General features: G+C 39.2%; 1 protein-coding gene across 10 annotated transcripts in view; it reads right to left on the bottom strand.

Moving 5' to 3' along the window:
* The window catches only part of DGKB (diacylglycerol kinase beta), a 521,988-nt gene that overhangs the window by 357,375 nt on the left and 139,859 nt on the right, over positions 1-24,754 (bottom strand). For all 10 annotated transcript variants that reach the window (XM_048838274.2, XM_048838272.2, XM_075125825.1 and 7 more), the window contains 5 exons: positions 20,775-20,928; positions 12,731-12,871; positions 7,003-7,052; positions 3,645-3,719; positions 2,104-2,223 (listed from right to left, as the gene is read on the bottom strand). In XM_048838274.2, coding sequence (XP_048694231.2) covers positions 2,104-2,223; positions 3,645-3,719; positions 7,003-7,052; positions 12,731-12,871; positions 20,775-20,928 — 540 coding nt within the window. The remainder of the gene's footprint in view (positions 1-2,103; positions 2,224-3,644; positions 3,720-7,002; positions 7,053-12,730; positions 12,872-20,774; positions 20,929-24,754) is intronic.

Below are 24,754 nucleotides of genomic sequence, written 5' to 3'. Positions count from 1 at the left end.
ATTCATTATCAATTTTTTTTCCTTAAAAGAAATATTTTTAAATACGTTATGAAAGTCTAGAAGTCATTTGGTTTAATCTAATTTAGTATTTTCCAGGCCTATGTTCAGTATGTGCACCACTGGAATATTTCAGCTTCTGCCTTCAACATACTCATGACATAATGTTATAGAGAAGGATTTACATTAATCTATAGATGGAATTAGGCAGATACAAATTCTAAAAAAGTGAAGTTTACCCACTGAAAACTATAGTTTCTTATTACCCCCCAAAGTAGCCATTCGATATCGCAATAAGAACTAGGGAAAAGCAACATATAGACTTTCTATATCCATTATATGAGAGGCAGCATTCCGACTGTTCAGTTCAGCTAAACAAGAGCTCCCAGTCTGACGCTGTGACCAAAAGGGATAACACAATCCTTGGATGCATAAGCAGGGGAATCTTGAATAGGAGTAGAGAGGTTATTTTACATCTGTATTTGGTACTGATGTGACCTCTCCCGGAATACTGTGTCCAGTTCAGGTGTCCATAATTCAAGAAGGATGTTGAAAAATTGGAGAGGGCTCTGAGAAGAGCCATGAGAATGATTACAGTATTAAGAAAGTATAATAGTGATAGACTCAAGGAGCTCAATCTATACACCTAACCATAGGGTATGCCGACACTGCAAAAAAACACCTACAGCAGTGAGTCTCAGAATCCAGGTCTACACACTGGGGCTCACACTATGGTGCTAAACACAGCAGCCTAGACATTCCCACTCAGGCTAGAGCTCTGGATCTGAAACCCAGCAAGAGGGGTGGGTCTCAGAACCCAAGCTTCAGCCTAAGCAGGAACATCTGCACTGCTATTTTTAACACTGTAGCACAAGACCTGCAAGCCCAAGTCTAGAGACCCGAGCTCTGAGACTCACTGCCGGAGGTGTTTTAGTTTTTTGTTGGTTCCCCCGACCCAGCATAAAGATACCCAGAGAGAAGCTTAAAGGATGACTTGATTACAGTCTTTAAGTACCTACTTGGGGAACAAATATTCAATAAATGGGCTCTTCAAGCTAGCAGAGGAAGGTATAATACAATCTAATGGCTGGAAGTCAAAGCTAGACATATTCAGACTGGAAATCAAAGGTAAATTTTTAACAGTGAGGGTTATTAACCACTGAAACAATTTGCCAATGATCGTGGTGGATGCTTCATTACTAACAACTTTTAAATCAAGACTGGATGTTTTTCTAAAAGATCTGCTCTAGGATCTGTTTGGGGGAAGCTGTATGGGAGGTCAGACTAGATCGATACAATGGTCCCTTCTGGACTTGAAATCTATGAATCTATCTAACTACGAATCTAGGAATATGAGTCAGGAAAAAGGGCAACCCATTTCTGACAGTGATGTCTTCTGTGGTATTGGGCAAGTAACAATCTTTTTGTGCCTCAGTTCCACATATGTAAAAAGAAGAAAATAATATTTACCAAGGAATACTTCCTTCACAGGCGTAATCAATTAATATTTGTGAAGAATTTTGAGATCCTGTGATTAAAAAGTCTTACACAACTATTATATTGTTATATATTTAGCAATAGAAAGTGCTAAACTTAACCGACCTTTATAAAAATATCGTATAACTGATTGCATAATTGCAACACTCTGGGCTTGATTTGGGGTGGAGGAACTTCTTTAATATCTCCATTTAAGTGTCTGTGAAGTACTACAGAAAATTTTCAATACAAATATTTTTACATCAAAATCACACACCTGAGACATGCTAAAAGAGAGGTGTCCAAAGTTAGCTCAAATGCAAGAAGGCAGATGGCATTGGCACTTTGCCAACAATATAACAGCTGCATCTAACTGATATAAAATTAATATTATTACAGCTGTTTTCATCCTTAATACGAAACTGTGGCCTATAGCAATAATAGGTCTCATTATGTAATTCTCCATCCTTGGCTCAACTGCTCCCCCTGAGGTAGCCACATACTGGATAGTCTCTGCATGTCATAGTTCCATAGTTAAGATGAAGGTAGTGGCAGATTGCAAATATATTAGTTTTGGGGCCACATCTGATCCATAAGTTACCCTTTGGACATTGCTAGATTAATGCTCACATTCTCTAATCCAAGGAGCACCAGGAGTGGGATTGTCGTCATTCCGCCCTGGATCCATTCCTCCAGAGATACTGTGCCATCATGGTCATAATCAATTTCTTCCATCATTTCATGAAGGATCTGTAGATTTAAAAGCAAAAACAAACAAAAACCTATAAATTGGATGTTCTAAGAAAACAAAAATATGTATTAACCCTGAGCCACCCACTTTCTGAAGGAAAAAGCAAAGTAAAATGTATCCTATGTGGCAACTTTGGAAGAAATGTATTTAAAGTCATTTTACCCCTCACCTCGCCCCCAAACCATACTTAGGTCCTTATTAGAACTGGTAAAACTTTTTTTTTCAATTAAAAAAGCACATTTAAAAATATTTTTGTGGAAATTTTTTTCAACATTTTCAAATTTTGAAACAAAAAAAATTAAATACCCCAATTTTTTCATTGACCCTTGTATTTTCTGTATTCCCCTCCCTCTTTCCTCCATTTTGTTTTGGTTGGGGGGAAGCAAATAAATAAACAGGCAAATAATGGAGACAGGGAACCAGAAATATTACATTTTCCAGTTTTCAGCAAAAAGTTCAAGAAAATGATTTTTTTTTGTGACACACTCTTACTATTTTTATTCAGCTCTAGAAGTGACATTATATACCATAGTTTCATATTACCATCCTTGTAGCATTACAGATTCTTAGAGTTCTATGGAAAGATAAAGCTTAGGGAAAAATTCACCCTGAGTCAAGGGTAGCACAAGGCCATATGCATCACTTAAATTCTGTTTTTATGGCTTCTGATTTTAGCTTTTGACTGATAAGCACCAATAAAACACCACCAATAAAAACAAATTAAAAAATTAAATCAATGTTTAGCTAATAAATCCAAGAAAAACACCAGAAATGGTTGCTTGCATTTAAGGGTTTGTCTACATGGAGCAGTAATGCAGACTATGGAGTGGGTCATGGAGATTTCTAAAGTGCAGTTTGGGGCCCATTGTACTAGGTGTGCTGTACACAGATGATAGTTCCTGCCCCTCATGGGTTTTGGGTAGATATGTGCCAGGCACACTGAGAAGGTGAATTACTAAATGTAATGGTGAGAAAGCCTTAAACTTCAGTGGAGGGCATATATTTCAGACTTATGACCATGGTGCTACGTTGTCCTCATTGGAAAAAAGATTAGGAAAGGGCTGAATGCCAGCCTCAGAAAGAAGCAACAACTATTATTATTTTTGGTTTCAGAGGAACAGCCGTGTTAGTCTGTATTCGCAAAAAGAAAAGGAGTACTTGTGGCACCTTAGAGACTAACCAATTTATTTGAGCATGAGCTTTCGTGAGCCACAGCTCACTTCATCTGATGAAGTGAGCTGTGGCTCACGAAAGCTCATGCTCAAATAAATTGGTTAGTCTCTAAGGTGCCACAAGTACTCCTTTTCTTTTTATTATTATTTTTAGTACTCAATATATGTATTAATATCACAGATATTCATGGGACATTACAGAATGTTTTCCAGAATTAATTGCATCAATGATCTGACAAAATACTTACTGGACTGAGTTCAGTGACATCCCATTCAAGATATTCTGCAACATGCATCATTTGAGTGATGATATTTTCTAGCTCCTAGGCAGGAAAAAAGAACAAAGATGTTTTAATGCGGTACCATACTGGCCGATTTTCTTACAATTCAGATATATAGTTTATAATTGTTTTAATATAGACTGACAGCGTATTTGGATGCATCATCTCTACGGATGAAAATATTAAATGTATATTTTAACAAAACCATTTAAACATCAAACCATTTAATACATCAAAGTATAAGGTAAAAATATTCAATCAGCAGTTATATGATATATATTTGAATATCAATATAATTACTAACAGAAGTTAAAATCAGAAATAAATATCCATTGGAGACTCCATTAAGCAGAATAAAAGGATTACTTTTAATTGTTTTAAGAAGGGAATATTTTAGGGTGAGGTTTGTGTGTGTGTATATGTTTGGCCTTGGAGAAAGAAAATCTTTCATTGAAAAAGGAGGACCTGAACTCACATTTTGCAGGTTGCTTTGGTCAGGTATAACTTATGCTCATCACTTAACTGGGATGATTTGTGCTGTTGGAAGCGAGACTAGTAAGGATTGGCTCTCACTGAACCATCTTCTTTCAAATTTGCAGTGTTATCTCCACCGTGCTGATTTCAGTTCCACAAAATGTCATTAATTTAAATCCACGGGTTTGGTTCATCAAGGTATGCTTGAGTGTTTCAGGATCACAGGAACTTACTGTATGCAAATGATATTTTAATATTTTTGGGTAATGTATATTATGCAGATATGGATATGTTTTAATGTAATTGTAAGTTTGGTACACTTCCATTTAGATATTTGTACAAACCTGGGGGCAAATCCTCAACTACTGTAAACTGAAATCAATGGAGCTATGACAGTTTACACCAGCTAAGAATCTGCCCCTTTGCTCTAGGTTCAGCACTCAGGCCCAGTATAAATTGCATCCATAAGAAAAGCATGCATGTCGGGGCGGGGGGTCGGGGAGGAGGGGACACATTCAGGCCTTCTTCACTACTGCTCTCAAACTGAGTGCAAGTGAATATATACTATTATTACAATTATTTCTATGGGGCCTTTATTTTCAAAGGTGCTGAGGACTCAACTCCAGTTGCAGTCCAAGTTGTCAGTACTTCAGAAAATGGCCATAATGTGAAAGGCTCAACAAAAATGGCATTATTTTGCAACATTATTCAAACCCCCAGAGTTCCTATAACCGCCTCCCTCGCCACCGCCACCGCCACCACCACTTCCTACACGTGCAGCCAACAAGTAATGCCAGCAAGGAAGGGCACACAGGGGTTCAAGGAACACACACTTAAAGATACTATGCTTTCTGACCTCAGATTCCTCCTGGAATGCATCTATGGAGTGTGTATTCCATGGGTTTTAGGGGAGCTAGGAATAAGGTACAAAAGTTGTACCATGCCTACCCTCCTTTTTTCTTTCTTATGAACAAGAGGCAACCTGAATTTGGCCACAAAATTTTTGGAACAAACTCTCAAACACTGGCATCAAAGTTGCACCTGAAAAATACATACACACAAAATCAGTAGTTGTGCATGCAACTGGATGCATGCTTGGATGCACAACTGCTCACATACACACACAATGGGAGCTACTCATGGTGATTTTACAGGCACACTTTAGATGTCAATGTTTGAAAGAGTTCCCGTCAATATTTTTCTGCAGTTATTTCTGTTTTCTGCAGAACCCAACTCAGTGAAGGCTCTCTAATCCTCTCTCCAGCCTCTTGTTTTGTGTGCGTGTGCTTGAAAAAGCTTACAAGAACAAGGCGGAAGAAATAGTGTGCAGAAACAAGGACACAGCATTCCTGAATAATCTTACTTTTGCTGAGTCCTTAAAATGTGGACTTTAAAATGTGATTTTTACATTCCAAAAACTCTTCACATTGTCATAATTAAAATTTTTATTAACATCCAAGAGTGCTTTAATAATCCTTTATGAAGGGTGATGTTTTAATCAGGGATAGAATTTCTTCTGAGTTAAATTTAAAGATCAACTGTATATCATGTTCTGACCTGTATATTAGCATTGGGCACCACAACTTCTCTCCTTTGAGCTGTCACTGATCCTTACTTAATTTAATGAAAGGCATATTTAAATTGGTTCTCTCTTCTGAATTGTGGTAACATGGTGTTCGCCCACTGGAAAATGTGTGTTCATATCACTGAGTCAAATCCACTCCAGCACATAAAGTCTGAGTAGGTAAGTGGAGGAGAGGGGAGTGTAACACAGCTGGGGAGATGAAATCTAACCCTACAACCACTGTTACAGCCTGTGAACTGAAATAAGAAAATAGAACCTCTTCACATTCATTCTACAGGATGCTAGAAGCTTTGAGAAACTAATCTACTTCTATCCCTTATGCATTAGTTGGCTGATATTTGTTAAAACCCCCTGTTGCCTAGAACACTATCAGTGCCAGTTTAAGTATATGTATATCCCCTTACCTTCTTTCCTCCTATATGCCAATCTCTCTCTTTTCTCTCCCCGCTTTTTTCAGGGGGGTGGGGGGAAGTGGAGGAAGCAAAAGACAAAGATGCCTGCCCTATCCCCATTTCCAATAATTTGCGAGTCTCTGCTCCTTCCCAATATCTGAAAACAGAGCCGGTGCTAGCCTGTTGGGGGCCCAAAGCAGGAATATTTTTGCTCCCCCCAAACACACACTACTAAAAAGGCAAGGTCTTATAATTGAAAGTGAACAGTGGGTCCCCTTGAGCTGTTCAGGGCTCTAAGCAATTGCTTCATCTGCTTATGCCTAGTGCCAGCTCTGCCCACAAGCCACACACTTCGTGAACATCTCTCTGATGTTCTCTTAATTGTATAATCAAGCATTACTCCTAAACTTCTCCTTTAACAATGTATCCTCATTTCTGGCCTCTCTGAACATGCTGGCCTTTCCCCTTCATCTTCTGCTATTACCTTCTCCCAGAAAGTTGAGCCGCACCTTTCTTCCCTCTCAATACAACCGTACAAATAGCTCTTTCATGTACAGCTCTCAATAAGTACAAAGGGGTTTTGGGAGCTGAGTTAAGTTGCCTCCTGCAGTAAAACGTTACAACTAAAAATCAGAAGAATGATTTCACAGTGGGAGATTCAACATTTGACTATCTCTATAGTTGAGGGGGAAGTGGATATGCTCAGCAGAAGGACAAATTGTTCGGAGTAGCCTCAAAATATCCTGGATGACAAATATTTTTATTATACCCAGTTATTACTTGTGTTTATCCAAAGTGTGCATTCTGCATGGATTCATACAAATACACTGTTACGGTTCATGCTAGCATAATATGTCAATAGAAATAAAATTACCGAACTGTCCAAGTACCCATTTCCATCTGTGTCATACAAGCGAAACATAACTAAAAAAAAAAAAAAGGACCATTAAATTAGAAAAAATGTAAGATGTACATCATTTTCCTTTAACTCGAGAGCAAGATAGAGAGTTACCGCCTGACTCGAAACTGGGATCCTGATTATATCTACAGAAAACAGGATCCCCGTTAGAAAATTTGCTGGCTTCCTCTTGCACTCTCACTGTGCTTTTAGTCCACTATGATGATAGCAGTTCTACAAATGCTTACTCATTAGCTAATTGTACCCATGGAAATTATTGAAATTAGTTTTCAGGTCAGCTGAATGCAACAGTAAATATACTTTCCATACCTGCAAAGTAAAATTTTCCCTGGTTTCACTGAGTTCACAATACTGGTATATAATTAGGACTCTACCAAATTCAGAAATCTGGTCTCCCCCATGAAATCTGGTCTTTTGTGTACTTTTACCCTACCCTGCAGGGCCAGATGTCTGGAGAGTGGCGGCTGCTGGCCAAGCGCCCAGCTCTGAAAGCAGAGCTGCCACCAGCAACAGTGCAGAAATAAGGGTGGCAATACTGCTGCCAGCATACCATGAGACCCTTACCTCTGAGCTGCTTCTGGTGGGGGTGCAGTCTTCAGAGCTGGGCACCTGGCCAGCAGCTGCAGCTCTCCAGCCACCCAGCTCTTAAGGTAGCGCAGAAGTAAGGGTGGCAATACCGCAAACACCCTCCCCCCCACACACAATAGCTTTGCAACCCCCTTTTTGGTTGGGCCCCCCAGTTTGAGAAATGCTGAGTCTTAAGGACTTTACATGTTTATATTTTGCTGTTTTAAAAATACATATTCTTGGTTTTTAAACCATGAAATTTAAGATTTAAATATCTTAAACCATGAAATTCAAGATTTTTACAATGCTATGATGGTGAAATTTACAAAAATGGACAATGAATTTGGTAGGGCCCTATATATAAAATAGAGCTATTGGGCACAATTCTTCTCCTTTTGAAGTCAACTGTAATGGTCTCTTAGGCTACGTCTACACTGCACACCTCACAGCAGCAAAGCTGGGCCACTACAGCAGCGTTGCTGTCAGGTCCACAGCGTAGACGCTCTTTGTCGGCAGGAGAGAGCTCTCCCGCTGATAAAATAAAACCACCCCCAACGAGCAGCAGTAGCGATCTCTCCCGCCTACAAAGCGCCAGTCTACACCAGTGCTTTTCGTCAGGAAAACTTTTGTTGGTCAGGGATGTGTTTTCTTCACACCCCTGACCGACAAAAGTTTTACCGATGAAAGTGCAGTGTAGATAGCTTTAGAGCATCTCCCTGGTCTTATTGTCTGAAATTTTGTTGACATATCTAGGCCCAATTCAAGAGCTCATTCCTATTCAGCACTTGATTACATGCTTAATTTTAAGTGTGCACATAAGTTAGTTCTACTACAGAAAACAGAATGAATGTAAGCATGCATGAAAGTGCTTTCCTGAACTAGTGCTCAAGGCCATTCTGCCCCATAGGTAGTACTTAATGTATACTGTGTGGCCCCTTGTGAGCGTAAGTATCTTAAGGGCAGCACCTCACATATTCTTTTCTGTAACTAATGGAATATTTATTATAGCGAGTGTAAAGACACCGTATACCATCAACCTCTTAAAAGGTACAGTGCCTATGCATAAATTTGTCTGTCTTTATTGTCTCATCCATTGAGCAGCCACTTGTATTACATTTGAGGAAACTGATTTACTTATGAAACCTTTCAGAATCTCCCAAACTGAAAGAGACTCATCAGATAATGTTTAAATTAAAGAAAAAGATATATTCTTAAAAGTTCTCAGTTCAAAGTAAGAAAACTGTTTCATCATCCCCCTTCTCTTCCCAGAATGGATTTCATACTAAGTCCTGCAGTCTCTAGCAGTGCCGTCAGCTGGGGAGTTTTATACAACACCAAAGTTTTAACACATGGTACAAGAGTAAAATGCACTAAATCATGAAAATATGTATCTCTGTACAAGATAGCTATTGATATACAAGCATCAATAAATAGCTATAATACATAGCAAAATCCCAATAATGTTAGCAATTTTAAACAATGTAGATTAAATCAGGCCCATGCATGATTTAGTTCCCACTTAGGTCATCAAATTAGTATTTAAGTATCCTCTGCACAGGGATGAATTAAACTGATTAACACAAATATATTCAATATGAATCTGTACAGCTTCAATTCTTCAATCAGTATTATATTCCTCTCCGATCCACCACACAATTTTGGATAACACTTTTTAGTAAAATTCCATTTATAAATAGTTTATAAAGGGTTAATAAATGATTAATAGATGTTTTAAGCACATCACAGATATGATTAATAGCATTAAAGATGGCTTTAAGTACATCAGTAGAAGGTGTTATAAACAGTCGTAAGCCATGGTTATAAGCAACCTATTGACTTGTTGGACTTTATAACAATCTATAACAAATGATTAACATTTATTAATCATTATATCATACTTTTATCTCTCTTCCTCAATGGGTCTCCATCGTATTTCAAATTCTATCTGAAAGCATAACTTCTCCACTCCTTTGTGTGTCTTGGATCTGATTTTCAAAAGCATCCAGTTTTGGTCTAACTCTGCTGACACTGAAGACAATGGGAGAACCATTGACTTCTTTATGGGCACAGTTAGATCAATCCACCTCTTAATTTCTTGTTTTTTCTGCTACTCTTTTTGTATTGAATTCTATCACTGCATTATTTAACTCTAAAATGTTTTCACTTTAGGAAGTACTTGGTTCCTGATTCTGGAAACAAGACTACTCATGTGCAAAGTTACTTGAGTACTTAAATGTTTGCAGGATCAGGACCTCATTTAGTAAATACCATTAATTTACATGGTGAAATATACTGTGACCATATGGACACATTTTTCCTCTATTGAAGGTGATAACCAAAAATACATAATCTCAGTGTTTGCTGTATATGCTTATCTGATGCAATTAATTTTAATTTCCAAAGGTCATCAAAAGCATATGTAAACTACTTATTTACAGGTTTTTGTTTTGTAAATTAAAAAAAAGTTGAATTATGTACACTGTCATTTTCAAATGCTACTAATTTCGACAAATCTCTCAATCAGGTTCACTTATGCGCCAGTCTTTGTAGTAGAAGAAAAACAGAACAGCAAATAAAATCTTGATAATCAAAAAACAGCATTTCAAGGAAGCAAAAACAGTTACATCTACATTAGAATAGATTTTTGAGCGGTTTTATGTAAATATTGTAATGTGTATGAGGATAACACTCCAAATAACTTTTAACATAAAATGCAAATGGACCTGTTTTTAATACTCTGTGCTTTTCCACTTGGACTCTGTGTTTTATCAAAGCACCTCTTACAGCATTATAGCAAGTGATTATATTCTGCCTGATGCGTCAGTTGATGTTCATTAGGATTACACATTTATCTCCATTCCAAATAAATTATCACAATCAAATCTTTTCAGTATTAAGAACAATTTTATATTGCAAGGGCTGTGATTGAAATTATTGTACTGCATTGTGTGGCAGAGGGCCCCAGGGCATGAAATTTCCACAAAAACCCCCTCACAGACAATTCTCCACATTGTCTAGTCAGGGTGGGATTTCTTCTGAAAGCTGGTAGATACCAAGGGACTGGTGAGAGGACACCACCATCTGGGTAGGGGTCTTGTGCCTCTGGAGCACCTCTGGTTCCTGACAAACCCCTTTTCCTTGGCAGCAGGGCTCCATGGGAGTCTTAATACCAGGGATTTCTCTGGCAATGCAGCTTCTGGAAAGGAGACTGCATACAGAAGATAATACGGCCCCAGACTGCAACATCTTTTCTGGAGAACCTCTGCAGGACCTAAGGGAGATGTGCATCCTTGACCGGGGTCTTGCTTAGCACCCCAGTCACTACCCTCTCCCACAATCCAGATCCCTAGGATCAGTGGAGGCAGCTTTCCCACGTTCTGAATGTGGATCTGAAGGTGAGGATCTGGGCTTTAGGATTCTGGAAGGGCCTACACAGTCTGCCACTTGGATGGGCTCAATGTATTGTCTGCTGAATTAAGACCTAGGAATTTAGATTTTCCTATTCATGGGATCAACACATAATCCACAGATTTTGTTTTGGGTTGCAGAGAAGCATCCAATACATCATTAACCTTGGAATATTGTAGCACTTATACGATACCAGTGCTATGATATTGGCAAATTTGGGGCAGTCACTACTCAGGCAAAACTCCCACTAATCCTATGTTATCAGGACTAGGACCTTGCATGCTGTAGTTATAAGCTACCTATAGTCTAGAAAACTTGGAGGCTTATAAAAGACATGGTCATTAAACTTGCAATGAATATAAATTTCCAGCAGATAGAGTCTAGTGCCTGTATTTTTACAGCAGTGATACTGAATATTTACCTCTGGTACACTATCAGGGCCTGGGCCTGCATTTCTTACAGAGACAAACCTCCCATCAAAATCAATACAACTTGTGCCTCAGTAAGGACAGCAAGGACCTTAGTCTACACTTGGAGCTGGGGGTGTGATTCCCAGCTTGAGCAGATATACTTGAACTAGCTCTCATTCAGGTAACACACTAAAATTAGTAGCATAGCCATGGTAGCATGGGCAGTGAGGAGCGATGTGGCATGGACTAGCCACAAGCAAAAACCTGCCTGAACCCCACAGGTACATATTCAGGGCAGCTAGACAATGCCCAGGCTACCCCAGATACCTTACTATTTTAGAGCACTAACTCAATGAGAGCTAATACGAGTATGTCTATTCAAGCTGGAAATCACACCCTCAGCTCCAAGTGTAGATGTAGCCTATGTGTTAGTCTAACCCAAGAACTGACTGTAAGAATGACACTGTGGGGTTCTATATTCTTTGTGTTTCATTGATTTCCATATCAAGGTTTTCAGGTCCTGATGGAGGAAAGCATTTCTGTTCAGGAAAAGTGCTTAGGCACATGCTTAACTTAAAGCACGTATTTAATAGCTTTTCTGAACTGAGGCCTTTGTTTGTAAGTAAAGACATATTTTCTAACTGCTAGCCCTACAGACTCACCTGGACACACAACTGGGTTCTTTCCATCTTGCTGATAACCACTAGCAACATAGGATATACAGGCCATATTAACATCTCAACTACATCTGTAAGTCCTATGGTCCACACTCACACTTAAGCATCCCTAGGCATCCTCGTTAGCCTTACGTGGATTTTCAAAGGTATGACTGATGGAGATAATGTGGTCGTGCAAGTGTATCTGAGGGGATAATTTGGACTGCAGAGCCTATACTACTAGTGATGATGTGCAAGATGGAAAGAACCCAGTTTGTCAGAGTCCAGGGTCAATTACTGAGGCTGGAAACTGAAAAAATATGTCTTGTAACTTACTGAGCAAACTTGATAAGGAAATCAGCTAAACACAAGAATGCAGAACTCTGCTATGCCATTTTTATAGTGTCACTTTTTAAGAAAAAAAACATACTTCATTAAGTCTTAAATTTAGAGCCAGAAATTTCCATTTCAAAATTTCCTCAAGATTGCGTACAGCTCAGGTTTGCAAAGCTGAAAATAAAGCAATGTCTGTTGTTACTAGCATTATAGTCAGGTGGATGTATTAGCAAATTATTAGGGGCTTTTGTTATTTTGTTTTAATTTAGCAGCTTTTTCCTCAGATACGAAAAAATATATACATACATTCTAGTTTGTCTTCAGGTCTTCCTCTTTCAAGCAGAGACAAATAGCAAACAATGTCTTTCAACTGGATTACATCTGGTACATGTAAATTGGCAGGAACAACAGTTCGTGATGTAGTGGTACCTTTATTAATTCTCAAACCTGGAAAAAATACATATGGTTTGTTATCTTTATCAACAACATAAATAGAGAATCAAAACCACTATTTCACTTAGTGGATATGTTATTCGTTTTTTCCCCACTGTGCTGTCACAATCCAGCCCAAATTTGCCTCCATTCCAGCGGCCCTATAGAAGCTCCATGGGCCTCCTAAATTATGTAGCTTCACATGCTGCTCCCTATTCAAAGATGCTTGTTGCCACATAATGCTCTTTCATGCCACCTAAATTTGTACCCTAGCCAGTAGCAGAGTCATACACGTAATAATTAATTACTGTCAAAACAATTAAACTGTCAAAATCCCTGCCACTAGATATTATGAAAATAAATATCCCAATTTTAATATAAATATTTCAATTATTATTGAGTCAAACTAATGCGAATACATTTGTAAAATACAAATTTCAGCACCGCCAATCCTCATGCTTCAATTCGGAAGTTAGTTGGACTGTTCCCAAAGATGTGTGAGTACTTGCAGGATCAAGCCCCAAGTTAAGATGTGAACAACAGGAGGACATGACAACCCAGAGAGGAATCATAAAAGTTTCTGATTAAGGAGGTTTATTATGTCTCTCACTGACCTTAGCAATGTTAAAAGAGAATCTTAACAAAAGGATTAACTGTTCTTAAACACTTTGTGTAATTCATTCAGAACAGGTTCTTCACTGATAAGCTGCCTACATAATTTCTCTCTCTCTCACATATTTTTCCTTGGCTAAAATATTTGCTGTAGCCAATGGAAACAGAATCCCGCTATCTTCTACATTCATCTCACAAATTGTATTCCATGCTTATTTCAATGGGATTACTGGAGTGAGTAAGGTGAGAAGGATTTGCCTTTCAGCAAACAGAATTTGGGCATGCAGAAGCAATTAATTTAAATCAAGTTTACATCCAGCATATTTTTTAGGCAGATAGTAAGAAAGATTAAGAAAACTAAAATAAATAAAAGGGTGTTTAGAAGGCAATGTGCACCCAAATATAAATACCAGGAGCTCCTCAGCGCTAAATATGAATTTACCTCTGAATTACTTTAAGTTATTCTACATGGGAAAACCAGTACTTCCCAATAGTGCAAGGGTCTTTCCTATGAGAAATCTGCAAATATAACAAATGGAAATCATTAGACTAAAAAAAATGCTTTAAAATTAACTCTAAAGTAACTCCTTCCTCTGAAAAAAGAACAGGAGGACTTGTGGCACCTTAGAGGCTCACAAATTTATTTGAGCATAAGCTTTCGTGAGCTACAGCTCAGTTCATCGGATGCATAGGGTACAGACTAACACAGCTGCTACTCTGAATCCTTCCTCTAGTCTCGGTATCTGTCTTCTAGAATGAAAAACATCATCTAAAATGTAACATCTATGGGGCAACGAAAGTCTTGCTAGTTGCGTTTTAGACCAACACCTGAAAATGTTGTCATTTAATGAACAATAAAGTAATTTCACATAGCAGATGGCCAAGTACAAAAGAAACCAAAGGGCAAAGATCAGAAAACTATAATATATATACATGGTAATTATGGCCTTGTTCTTGCAATTGAATCTGCACTTGAGACTGAAGTGAGTCTGGGCCATGCAGAGATGCACGTGTTTCTCCCATGCAGGTCTAGGACCTAAACTGATAAGATCACAAGGCTTAAGTGCTAATAAATGCCTATAAAATTAAATTGCCATAAAACAGTATTTTATATTTTATATATTTTTCAGCAAGTGAAGTCCACTCTTTTCTTGGTTGAAAGTACTCTGCCATTCCGTGGAGAACTAATGCAAAAGTTTACTTAGTTATATTTAAAAGAAACTACCTAAATAACATGGCAAAAAACCCTAATATTTTGTGCAAACAGCTATTTAATACTATCATGTGTTACATGGGGATGAATTTTGAAGCTTAAAAGGTAAAATATGGCCTTGTATTCTATCCAGAGAAATAAAAGGAACTAAAATACTGGATCCTATTCTGCACTCATACATATATCCCTCACACCCACTGAAATCAGAGGGAACATGGCATCTGTATTGCAAAGTAGAATTTGGCCCATTGTCAAGTCAAAGGTGTAAGAAAGCAAAGGCATTTCTCAGGAAGTTGAGAAAAGCCAATGCTCATTTTCAGAGCAGCAGCTTGCCTGACAGAGTGGCCAGTTTCTCTTCAGGCCGCTAAGGGAGAATAGAATTTATAAACAGATGTGATGGGGGCGCTTGCAGAGAGCAACTACCACCACCAAATGGGCTCATCACACAGCTGTCTCTGGCAACATTTGTCCATTATCCTTTTATGAGCTCCCCTCTAGCTCCTACATGTCTGCCCAGCTTCCAGAAGAGTTTCAAATGCATTTGAAATATTTTCTCTACTTTTGCAAATGTCTGTCCTATACTAGTTACAAAATATACTAGTTATATAGCATAACATAAAATTATTCAAGACCTTCGTGTGGCCTTTTGCACCTTTTTACATTAAAATTTACAACCATAAAGTTATTTCACGTTGCATATTACCTATTATAAGTGCTGTTGCTATGTAAAATCATATACATCAGTCAGAGATTGTATAGTTTAATTGCAGTCCCAAATTACCCATAAATCTATTATGAGGTCAATGGAATTATCTAACTGAATGTTTTTTCACCACAGCATTTGTATTAGGCATAATACCATTGACTTCACTGTGAGTTTGAACAGTATTATAACAGTTCCCTTGGCATCATATTGAATCCAAATGACTTAACTGAATAGAGTGAGAATGAAATTGTCTCATAATGAGTGGATCATAAGGATTTTATTGAGAGAAAATAGTCTCATGATGCTAAAGACCTGAACGGTAGAGTGAAGGGGAAAATATTTTATATAGTACTGTTACAATAAAAACCACACACATACGATAAAAACAAGCTAAGGATACACTGGCAGAAATAATACTGAAATTCATTTCTGCTTATATCAGATAACATTGTTTTAAAAGAGGCTGTGTGTTTTAACGGTGGGGGTGGTGGGCAGTTGGCCAATGTACATGGCAGAGGGGCATTGCTGGCACATGATAGCATATATCACGTTGGTAGATGTGCAGGTGAACGAGCCTCTGATAGCGTGGCTGATGTGATTAGGCCCTGTGATGGTGTCCCCTGAATAGATATGTGGACACAGTTGGCAATGGGCTTCCTTGCAAGGATAGGTTCCTGTGTTAGTGGTTCTGTTACCCTATCCTTGCAACACCATCATAGGGCCTAATCACATCAGCCACACTATCAGAGGCTCATTCACCTGCACATCTACCAATGTGATAGATGCCATCATGTGCCAGCAATGCCCCTCTGCCACGTACATTGGTCAAACTGGACAGTCTCTACACAGGTTTCAGAGTAACAGCCGTGTTAGTCTGTATTCGCAAAAAGAAAAGGAGTACTTGTGGCACCTTAGAGACTAACCAATTTATTTGAGCATGAGCTTTCGTGAGCTACAGCTCACTTCATCGGATGCATACCGTGGAAACTGCAGCAGACTTTATATACATACAGAGAATATGAAACAATACCTCCTCCCACCCCACTGTCCTGCTGTCTCTACATAAAAGAATAAATGGACACAAATCAGACGTCAAGAATTATAACATTCAAAAACCAGTTGGAGAACACTTCAATCTCTTTGGTCACTTGATTACAGACCTAAAAGGGGCAATTCTTCAACAAAAAAACTTCCAAAACAGACTCCAACGAGAGACTGCTGAATTGCAATTAATTTGCAAACTGGATACAATTAACTTAGGCTTGAATAAAGACTGGGAGTGGATGGATCATTACACAAAGTTAAACTATTTCCCCATGTTTATTTCCCCCACGCACGCACACACATACTGTTCCTCCCTATTGCTTGGCATGTTGAGCAGGTCTAGCTGACAAGGTGATTAAAATACCAAGTGCTTTCAGCTACTTGTCTACACTAGTGCTGCTACTGGTGGAGATTTATAAAAAGACAGCTTCCTTTATTGCTATTGGGAAGGTCTCTCAGTGTATTCAATGTCTATGAAAGTATGTGTATAAAATATTGTGTTTAAAATGAGCAGGTGATGATAGTATAAAAATATTCTGTACAACCTAGGACAACAGAATAGTAACATGTATGTAGAGTAATAGACATGAATGGCTATTAACTAAGCAATGATATCTTTATAGCCAGAGATCATAAAGCAAAGAGGCAAAAACAACCACTGGAGATTAAAAAAAAGGTGAAAGATATTTTATTCAGTGCATGTACAGTAGTGAACAAAATATATTACCCACTATAGGAACTACCAAATAGGTAAATTTAACAAAAAACAAGTCAATTTCTGCTGGCCAAGACACATGTGGGTAAGCAGAAGCTGTTTCCTTGGCAATCAGCATGTTTGTTGTCTGATTCATTGCCTGATGCTAGAAACCAGCATTGTCCCAACCACACAGGAAGACAGACCAGAGGCAATGGATATGGTCTAATTAGGTTGCAACTGTATTCATTTAACATATTTGGGAATAGGTGGCAATAAATTGTACAATTCAGGTCATCATTTCCTTAATTGTTTCTATCTATTTGGGAGGTTGCTGTCAGCCCTCCTGCTTCCCAACCTGGACCCAGTCAGCCTGTTCCTGGGACCCCTACCACTCTGCCCTAGTATGAGGGATTAGGAATCCCAACCCACCTTTTTTAGGCTTTCTTAGGGGGCGCCTCCCACAAAATCCACTTCCAACTCCTGTTTATCAGGGAACTGTATCCCCTCCGTAATGACTATCTGCACTGGACACCTGCCACACCTGTTACCTACTAAGTTGCAACATCTTGATGTCACCAACCTATTGTGGGGAAGACAAAAAAAAAAAACCCACTCTGCCTCAGTCAATCTGGTGATCACATAAAAAATTCTTCTCAGTCCTCCCCAAAAAGGCAACTAGTGCAAGCACAGGGAAGATCATAAAATCTGGTTCTACCCTGATCCCCTGGGTAGGGAAAAGGGTGATTCTGGTCAGTGATTGAGAGAGTTCCAGAATGCAGGGGTATAAATACCGTCCCCTTTCCCAATGTGGGGGTGGGTCAGTGCCCCTCCGTAGTCCAGCTACTTCCTGTTTCCCCCTTGGCTCCATCAGGTAAGTCTATCTCCCTTTCCCACTCCCTTGTAATCCAACAGCAGTAGGAAGCCTTAAAGGTGTCCTGTCCTCTATTCCTGACACCCAAAGAATCACCACATTTTATAGATTTCAATGCCAGAAGGGACCATTATGATCATCTAGACTGATCTTCTTCATAGCATCCACATCTAAAATTTCACCAATTGGCTCATGCATCAAGTCCATAACTTCTGGATGAGCTAGAGAGTATCCTTTATAAAAACATGCAATCCCAAACTAAAGACTCCAAAGTGATGAAGACTCCACCACATCCCTAGGTAAGCAGTTCCAATGGTTAATTACCCCCACATTATTTCTAGTCTAATTTTATCTAGCTTCAGCTTCCAATCATTGGATTTATGATGTCTTTGTCTGCGAGATTACAAAGCCCTCAATCAAAAAGTCTTTTCCTCTAGAGATATTTATAGACCATGATCAAATCACGTCTTTATCTTCCATTGGATAAATAAAACAGCTTGAACTACTTTAATCTCTGTAAGGCAGATTGTAAAGTCCTCATATCATTCTTGTAGCTCCTTCCTGAACCTTTTCCAATTTGCCATCATCCACTTTAAAATATGGACCCAGGAACTGGAAACAGTATTCCAGTAATGCTCTCACTAATGCCATATACTCCTTCCAGCCAATGAATCTCAATTGCTTCCACACTGGGGAATTTGCGACATTAGAAACCTTGGATTATAACGCCACTGTAAAAATCAGGCAGGAGCAAAAGGCTAATTACACAGTAGAAAACTGCTTACACTGTGGGATCATATTAAAGAAGTTCTGTATTAAAATCACAAGTAAGTTTGATTCCCCATAGTTTAAATTCCAGGGCATTGCTAATTAAGAGATCTCTTGGGTTTTTTTTTTTTCTTTTTTTTTTGTTACTGTTTCTCTCCCTCTCTGTGTGAAACTTGCAAGCTGCTAATTGTGTTAGTACATCCTAAGACAGAGAGAGACTCAAAGCAGTTCTTTGTAACAACAGAAACAGCACACAGAGACTCCCCACCCTTTTGTTATATTTATCTTGCTTTGCTAACAATTGTGATTAAAATAGAGATAGAGGATGTATGTGGATGGATGCTTGGTGTAGGATAATAAATGAATGATCAGGGAGGTGCCAGCCTAGGATTTCAGTGTCCATCGGCTGAAGAATGCACAGAGTGGAGACAACCAGAGGACCCCCGGAGGGCAGACTGGAATCCACCCAACAGCCTCAAAGATGGGAGAACCGAAGAACAGATAACATCTGGCAGCACGGAGCCGTCAGGAATGCGCCATCTGCTGATTGATTCAGCAACAGCATGAGGAATCAATTCCCATAGACTGGCATAGGAATAAATTCCTATAAAAATGGACTCTAGAAACTGAGAACTTTGAGTCTGGTTCTGCTACCACCCTCCAGGAGCATCGGATGCACATCTGGCAAAGTCTCGGCTCCACCCTCATGCCCAAGTTACCTGACCAGTAACTTGGCATGAGCAACCTCTAGGCTGGTAACTATAACAAATTTGCAGAACCTCTGTGTGTGTGTGTATGAATGAACGTGTGAATGAATGTGAAACTGAATTAAATGTTATAGCTATAACTGACTGCCTACTATGATTCTTTTTGTATTCACAATAAATGTGACATTTTGTCTTATCCCCTGTAAGAAGATCCTGCTGGTTTTTATTTTATTGGTATAACAACACAAGCATTCTGATAAGTATCAATGATGAGAGTAAAAGGCACTTAATATAGCATTACGCTAACGGTTAAAATTATATTAAACAGTCCCCAATCTTGCATACTCTGACACACATGTAACTTTACTACCATGAGCAATCCTATTGATTTCAATAAGCATGTGAATAAGTAGTTTCAGGATTGGGGAACTTATTTCGTTTCTCCAGGCAGTTATAAGTTCTCAAAATAATTACTGTGTGCACTGAAACATCTCAAGCTTATTTTTACACTAAACCTAATTTTTCTTGCCAAGTTTAGTAAAAGTCTATCTGTTTTTATTGGGGGTGGGGAGTGGATGTTTGCTGTTTTGTTTTATTTATTACACTTTTCTGTTTTTATATATTTTTGAGATGCTCTATCCTCTCTGAGAACTCAATCATATTTAATAAAAATCTGCAAACTGGCAGAAAAACTTCAAACTACTCAATGAGTACAAGGGCCTTATGTTGCTTGAGGAAATATGGCAGATCAATAGTAACTACAACTATCTTAAATAGCCAATGCAAAGGATGGGTAGGAGCAGCAGCACAACCAGTCAATTACAGGGGAGGAAGTAATTGGGCAAGGAAGCTTCAAAGCATCAAGCAGGAGTTGTGGGAACCTGCTACAGGAACAGTGGTTTCCTAAATGGTGTGTAAGTAACAAGGAAAATAGTCAGCAGTGCCATGTAAGATTGGAAATTGAATAGGTTTTAATTTGGCAAAGTTAGTCCACTTGGTGCCTCAGCTGGATGGTGACTGTGGATTAATAAAGTGCAAATACTTAATTTCATTCTCTCTTCACAACACAGCACAGCCTTGAAAAACAGGTTTTAATGGAATACTTCCCCCCCAGTTCTGCAAACACCTGATTACTACATGAGTCCTGGATAAAAGCATAAGTTCAATACACTGCCTAGAACTCTATACTTGTATGGCTCTTAGAAACAAATGTTACTGCTATACTTTCAATTTCTCATGTAGATATTTTTCTTTGAAATAGATCAGTCTTCATTACACCAGTATTATTTTGATTACTTACCTCCTGATAGGAGTTGGGGCTTGTTTTTTACTAAGGGACTACAATGGGAGATTTTGTTGCTGAATGATGTAAAGAGATGTTCACTGAAATCGTCGGGCAGCTCAGCTTCCAGAAAGGTCTTCATGAACAGCCTGAAACCTTCTAAATCAATTGTCTAAAGTTTAAAAAAAAATAAAAATAAAACACCTTTAACTTCTGGCATTTCAGGATAAGTCTAATATTCAATAAATGTTGGTTATTAGTTGAAACAGTAGAAAAACTTCAATAATATACATTTATAAAATATGGCCATCACACTGTTTTAACTCACATACCTACCATTTTTTATTAATGTTTCAAAAATTCACAGCCTTCAAAACTCCACCTACAGTATTTGGCCTTGATTCTTATTTACTCTAAGGCTCATTTATACAAATCTGGTAAATTACATTCACTCTATGGCTCCACTACACTACCAGAATGCTGTAAAGGGACCTCAGTGTAAGTGAGAACCAATCCATTTGTCTTGAGGACTTCCGACAGCAAAATTGTTCAAGTTGACTATACAGCATTATATAAACAAAAGTTTCCTTGTGTTTTTTGCCATTTAATTTAATTTGTTCTTGTATTCTACAGCAAAGTAAAATGGAGAGATTAATCAGCCTATATTGCTGCTTTCATTTTGGTGATACAGTAATATCAGTTATTAAATGAACAGTAAAAGCTCACAATTACATTTTATCCTATTAAGCAATATAGAGTGACTCTGAGATAAAAGATGGCATGGAACAGATCAAAAGATTTTGAGATATTACAATTACTGTGTCATAATTGCATACTTATCACTGGAGTTACATTATTATGTCAGTGATAATATAAAAAAAGCAGCTTATCATTTTTTTTAAATTAATATAAAGGATAGATTATGTTGCCTGCCTTTGTTTCTATATCATAAATAAGGCTGCAAGTCTGTCACAGACATCACGGATTCCATGACTTTCCGGGACCTCCAAGACTTCTGCAGCAGCCGGTGTGGCTGATCCAGGGACCGACTTAGGAGTTAGGGCAGCCCCTGGACCAGCCACATTGACTGCTGCAGGGGCATTCTTGGGCCACCACGCTCTCCCCCCTCCACCAGCAGCAGGAGAAATTTGGGTGCGGGAGGGGGCTCAGGGCTGGGGCAGAGAGGGTGAGGGCTCTGGGCAGCACTTATCTTGGGGGGCTCCCCGAAAGCAGCGACATGACCCTCCCTCAGCTCCTAGGCAGAGTTGCAGCCAGGCAGCTCTGCGTACTGCCTCTGCCCATAGGCGCCACCCCTGCAGCTCCCATTGTCCATGATTCCTGGCCAATGGGAGCTGCACAGCCAGGGCTTGGGGCAGGAGCAGCGCGCAGAGTCCCCTTGTCACACCTCTGCCTAGGAGCTGAGGAAGGGACATGTCGCCACTTCCGGAGAGCCACGCGGAGCTGGGTAGGGAGCCTACCAGCCCCGCCAACACTCCCCAGCAGCAGCAGCAGGGGTCCTAGGCCGCACGCTCCCACCCACTCCCCCAGCACCAACACCAACTTTTGTCCTCTTCAGTAAGTTTTTGTTGTGCACATTTTTCAACTCTGATTGCCTTTTCCAGAGCTGAAGAGATCTATGTAGCTTGAAATCTTGCCTTCTTCAACAGAAGTTGGTCCAATAAAAATTATTAGCTCACCCACATTGTATAATAATAATATATTATTATATATCCACATTGTATCTCGCATAACCTGGGAACAACACAGCTACACTAACACTGCAAACAACTTATTCATACCTCTAATATGGCTGAAGTCAACAGGACAAATAACCTAGAGATTTTTCACTGAAAAAAGTACTGAAAAATCAAGCTATAATGTTATATAATGATACTTTGGTGCTGCAGAAGTCATATGTAACTAATGTAGCACCTGTGGTTGGCAAATCTACTAGCCCCCAAGAAAGTCCCTTCATCACATACTATATTGCTATACGTCTGCCAGTAAGACATCCTGCCTCTTTCTGAAATAATAAAGATAAGCAGACACTGTTGTTTAAAATAAACCAGTCTGTATAAATATTTTAAGCAGCAAGGTTCTAGATTTACTATGAATAAATTATGGTGAGCCTAAGGACTAAAATGCACTGCTGAGATGTGGATATTAAGGGTCATTCATTGTTGAGATGTCAACTACCACCTCCAACTGGCCCAAGATACCAGCCTCCATTGCCAAAATTAAATTGTCATATAAGCACCTTGTGCTTTTTCCCATGTTGCCCCTCATGCTTGGGAGGCTGTGATCACAAGCACACCTGTATTCACACCCTGTACACTGTTGTAATAATCTTTGTACAAAATATGCCTTGTGAGGTATCATTTGAAAACTAATAATTTGCTGGTCAATAATACCATGGTGAAATGTATGTAGCAACATTATATGTAAAGTTATGAAATCCCCCTATATGATGTTATGAGCACATGTCCAAAACCACAAAGCCCTAGAACATAAAAACGGCCATACTGGGTCAGACCAATGGTCCATCTAGCCCAGTATCCTGTCTTCCAGTTGTGGCCAATACCAGGTGCTTCAGAGGGAATGAACAGAACAGTAAATCATCAAGTGAATGATCTTCCCCTGTCACCCAGTCCCAGCTTCTGGCAAAACAGATGATAGGGACACTTTTGCCCACGCAGAAATTGTTAAACAGGTCTATCCTAAACAAAGAAATGTGTGTTTATCCCACTTTACATATGAGTAGTAAACAGAGTCCATGAGACAGTAGGGAGAGGAAATAGCAGGAGAAAAGCCAAAATCTGCATCTCACCAAACACAGATGGGAAGAAAGAACATGACACCTCCTTTACCACTTGACTTTTGCTTCAGAAGAATATACTTCAAAGTTTGACTGGATGATAAGTGAAAGGGGCAGAGAACCCAGAGATATCGCTCTCTATTTCTAAGAAGACAAATGCACCAGCACCTTTGGGCTTCTGGAAGAGATCCTGATCAAGGAAAGGGTCAGTCACCAACTTGCTAGAAGACTGGGGGTGAGAAAGGTCATCTTAAAGCCCTGAACCAAAACTTGCTAGATTAAATTTTAGACTTTTAGATGTGTGTTTTCACTTTTATTTGCTGGTAACCACTTCTAACTTTATCTCATACTTGAATTCACTTAAAATCCTATCTTCTTGTGTTAATAAACTGTCTTTTTTTTAATCTAAGGCAATCCAGTGCTGTGTTTAAACTAAACTGTTTGGTAACTCCACTTAAAGTAGCGAACTGTTGAATATTAACTCTTTAAAGGAGCAAGAAACCTTTAATATCTGAACTGTCCAGAAGAGGGATGAACAGTGAAGAACACACAATTTTGGGAAAATTCAGGATTTGGAGAGTGTTGGGGTCATCCTGCAAATAGTAACCAAGCCTTGTGCAAGCCAGCATGTGACTGGTGTGTTGCTGGCTGGCTGCTGGAGCCAGAGCTGCTGTACCAGGTCTGCAACTATACACAGACATTCAGGGTGAGACCTGCATGTTGGGTAGGCTGTTTGTGTGTGGCCCAGGTTGGGAGCTACAACAGTAAAGCATTGCTAGGCACCCAGAGTTGTGGGGCAGGCAGTGCCGCAACCCCTCACTGACCTGGACTCTGCTCCGGAATGTGACAGAGGCGTTTCCTGTAAATATTGACAAAGCAACCTCACCATTCTCCTTGAAATCCTTCCTCAAATGCCCAGCACAATGGGGCCCATGACCAGGGCCCCTCGGCACTATAACATCATCATTCTGGATGCATGATGTTATTGGCACATGTCCAAAACCACAAAGCCCTAGAACATGAGAATGGCCATTGTCATAAATATAAAGGGAAGGGTAAACCCCTTTGAAATCCCTCCTGGCCAAGGGAAAGCTCCTCTCACCTGTAAAGGGTTAAGAAGCTAAAGGTAACCTCACTGGCACCTGACCAAAATGACCAATGAGGAGACAAGATACTTTCAAAA

The sequence above is a fragment of the Caretta caretta genome, chromosome 2 (assembly GCF_965140235.1).
Source record: "Caretta caretta isolate rCarCar2 chromosome 2, rCarCar1.hap1, whole genome shotgun sequence".
NCBI lineage: Eukaryota > Metazoa > Chordata > Testudines > Cheloniidae > Caretta > Caretta caretta.
Note: the sequence above shows the minus strand (reverse complement) of the source record. Positions and strands in the feature narration are given on the sequence as shown.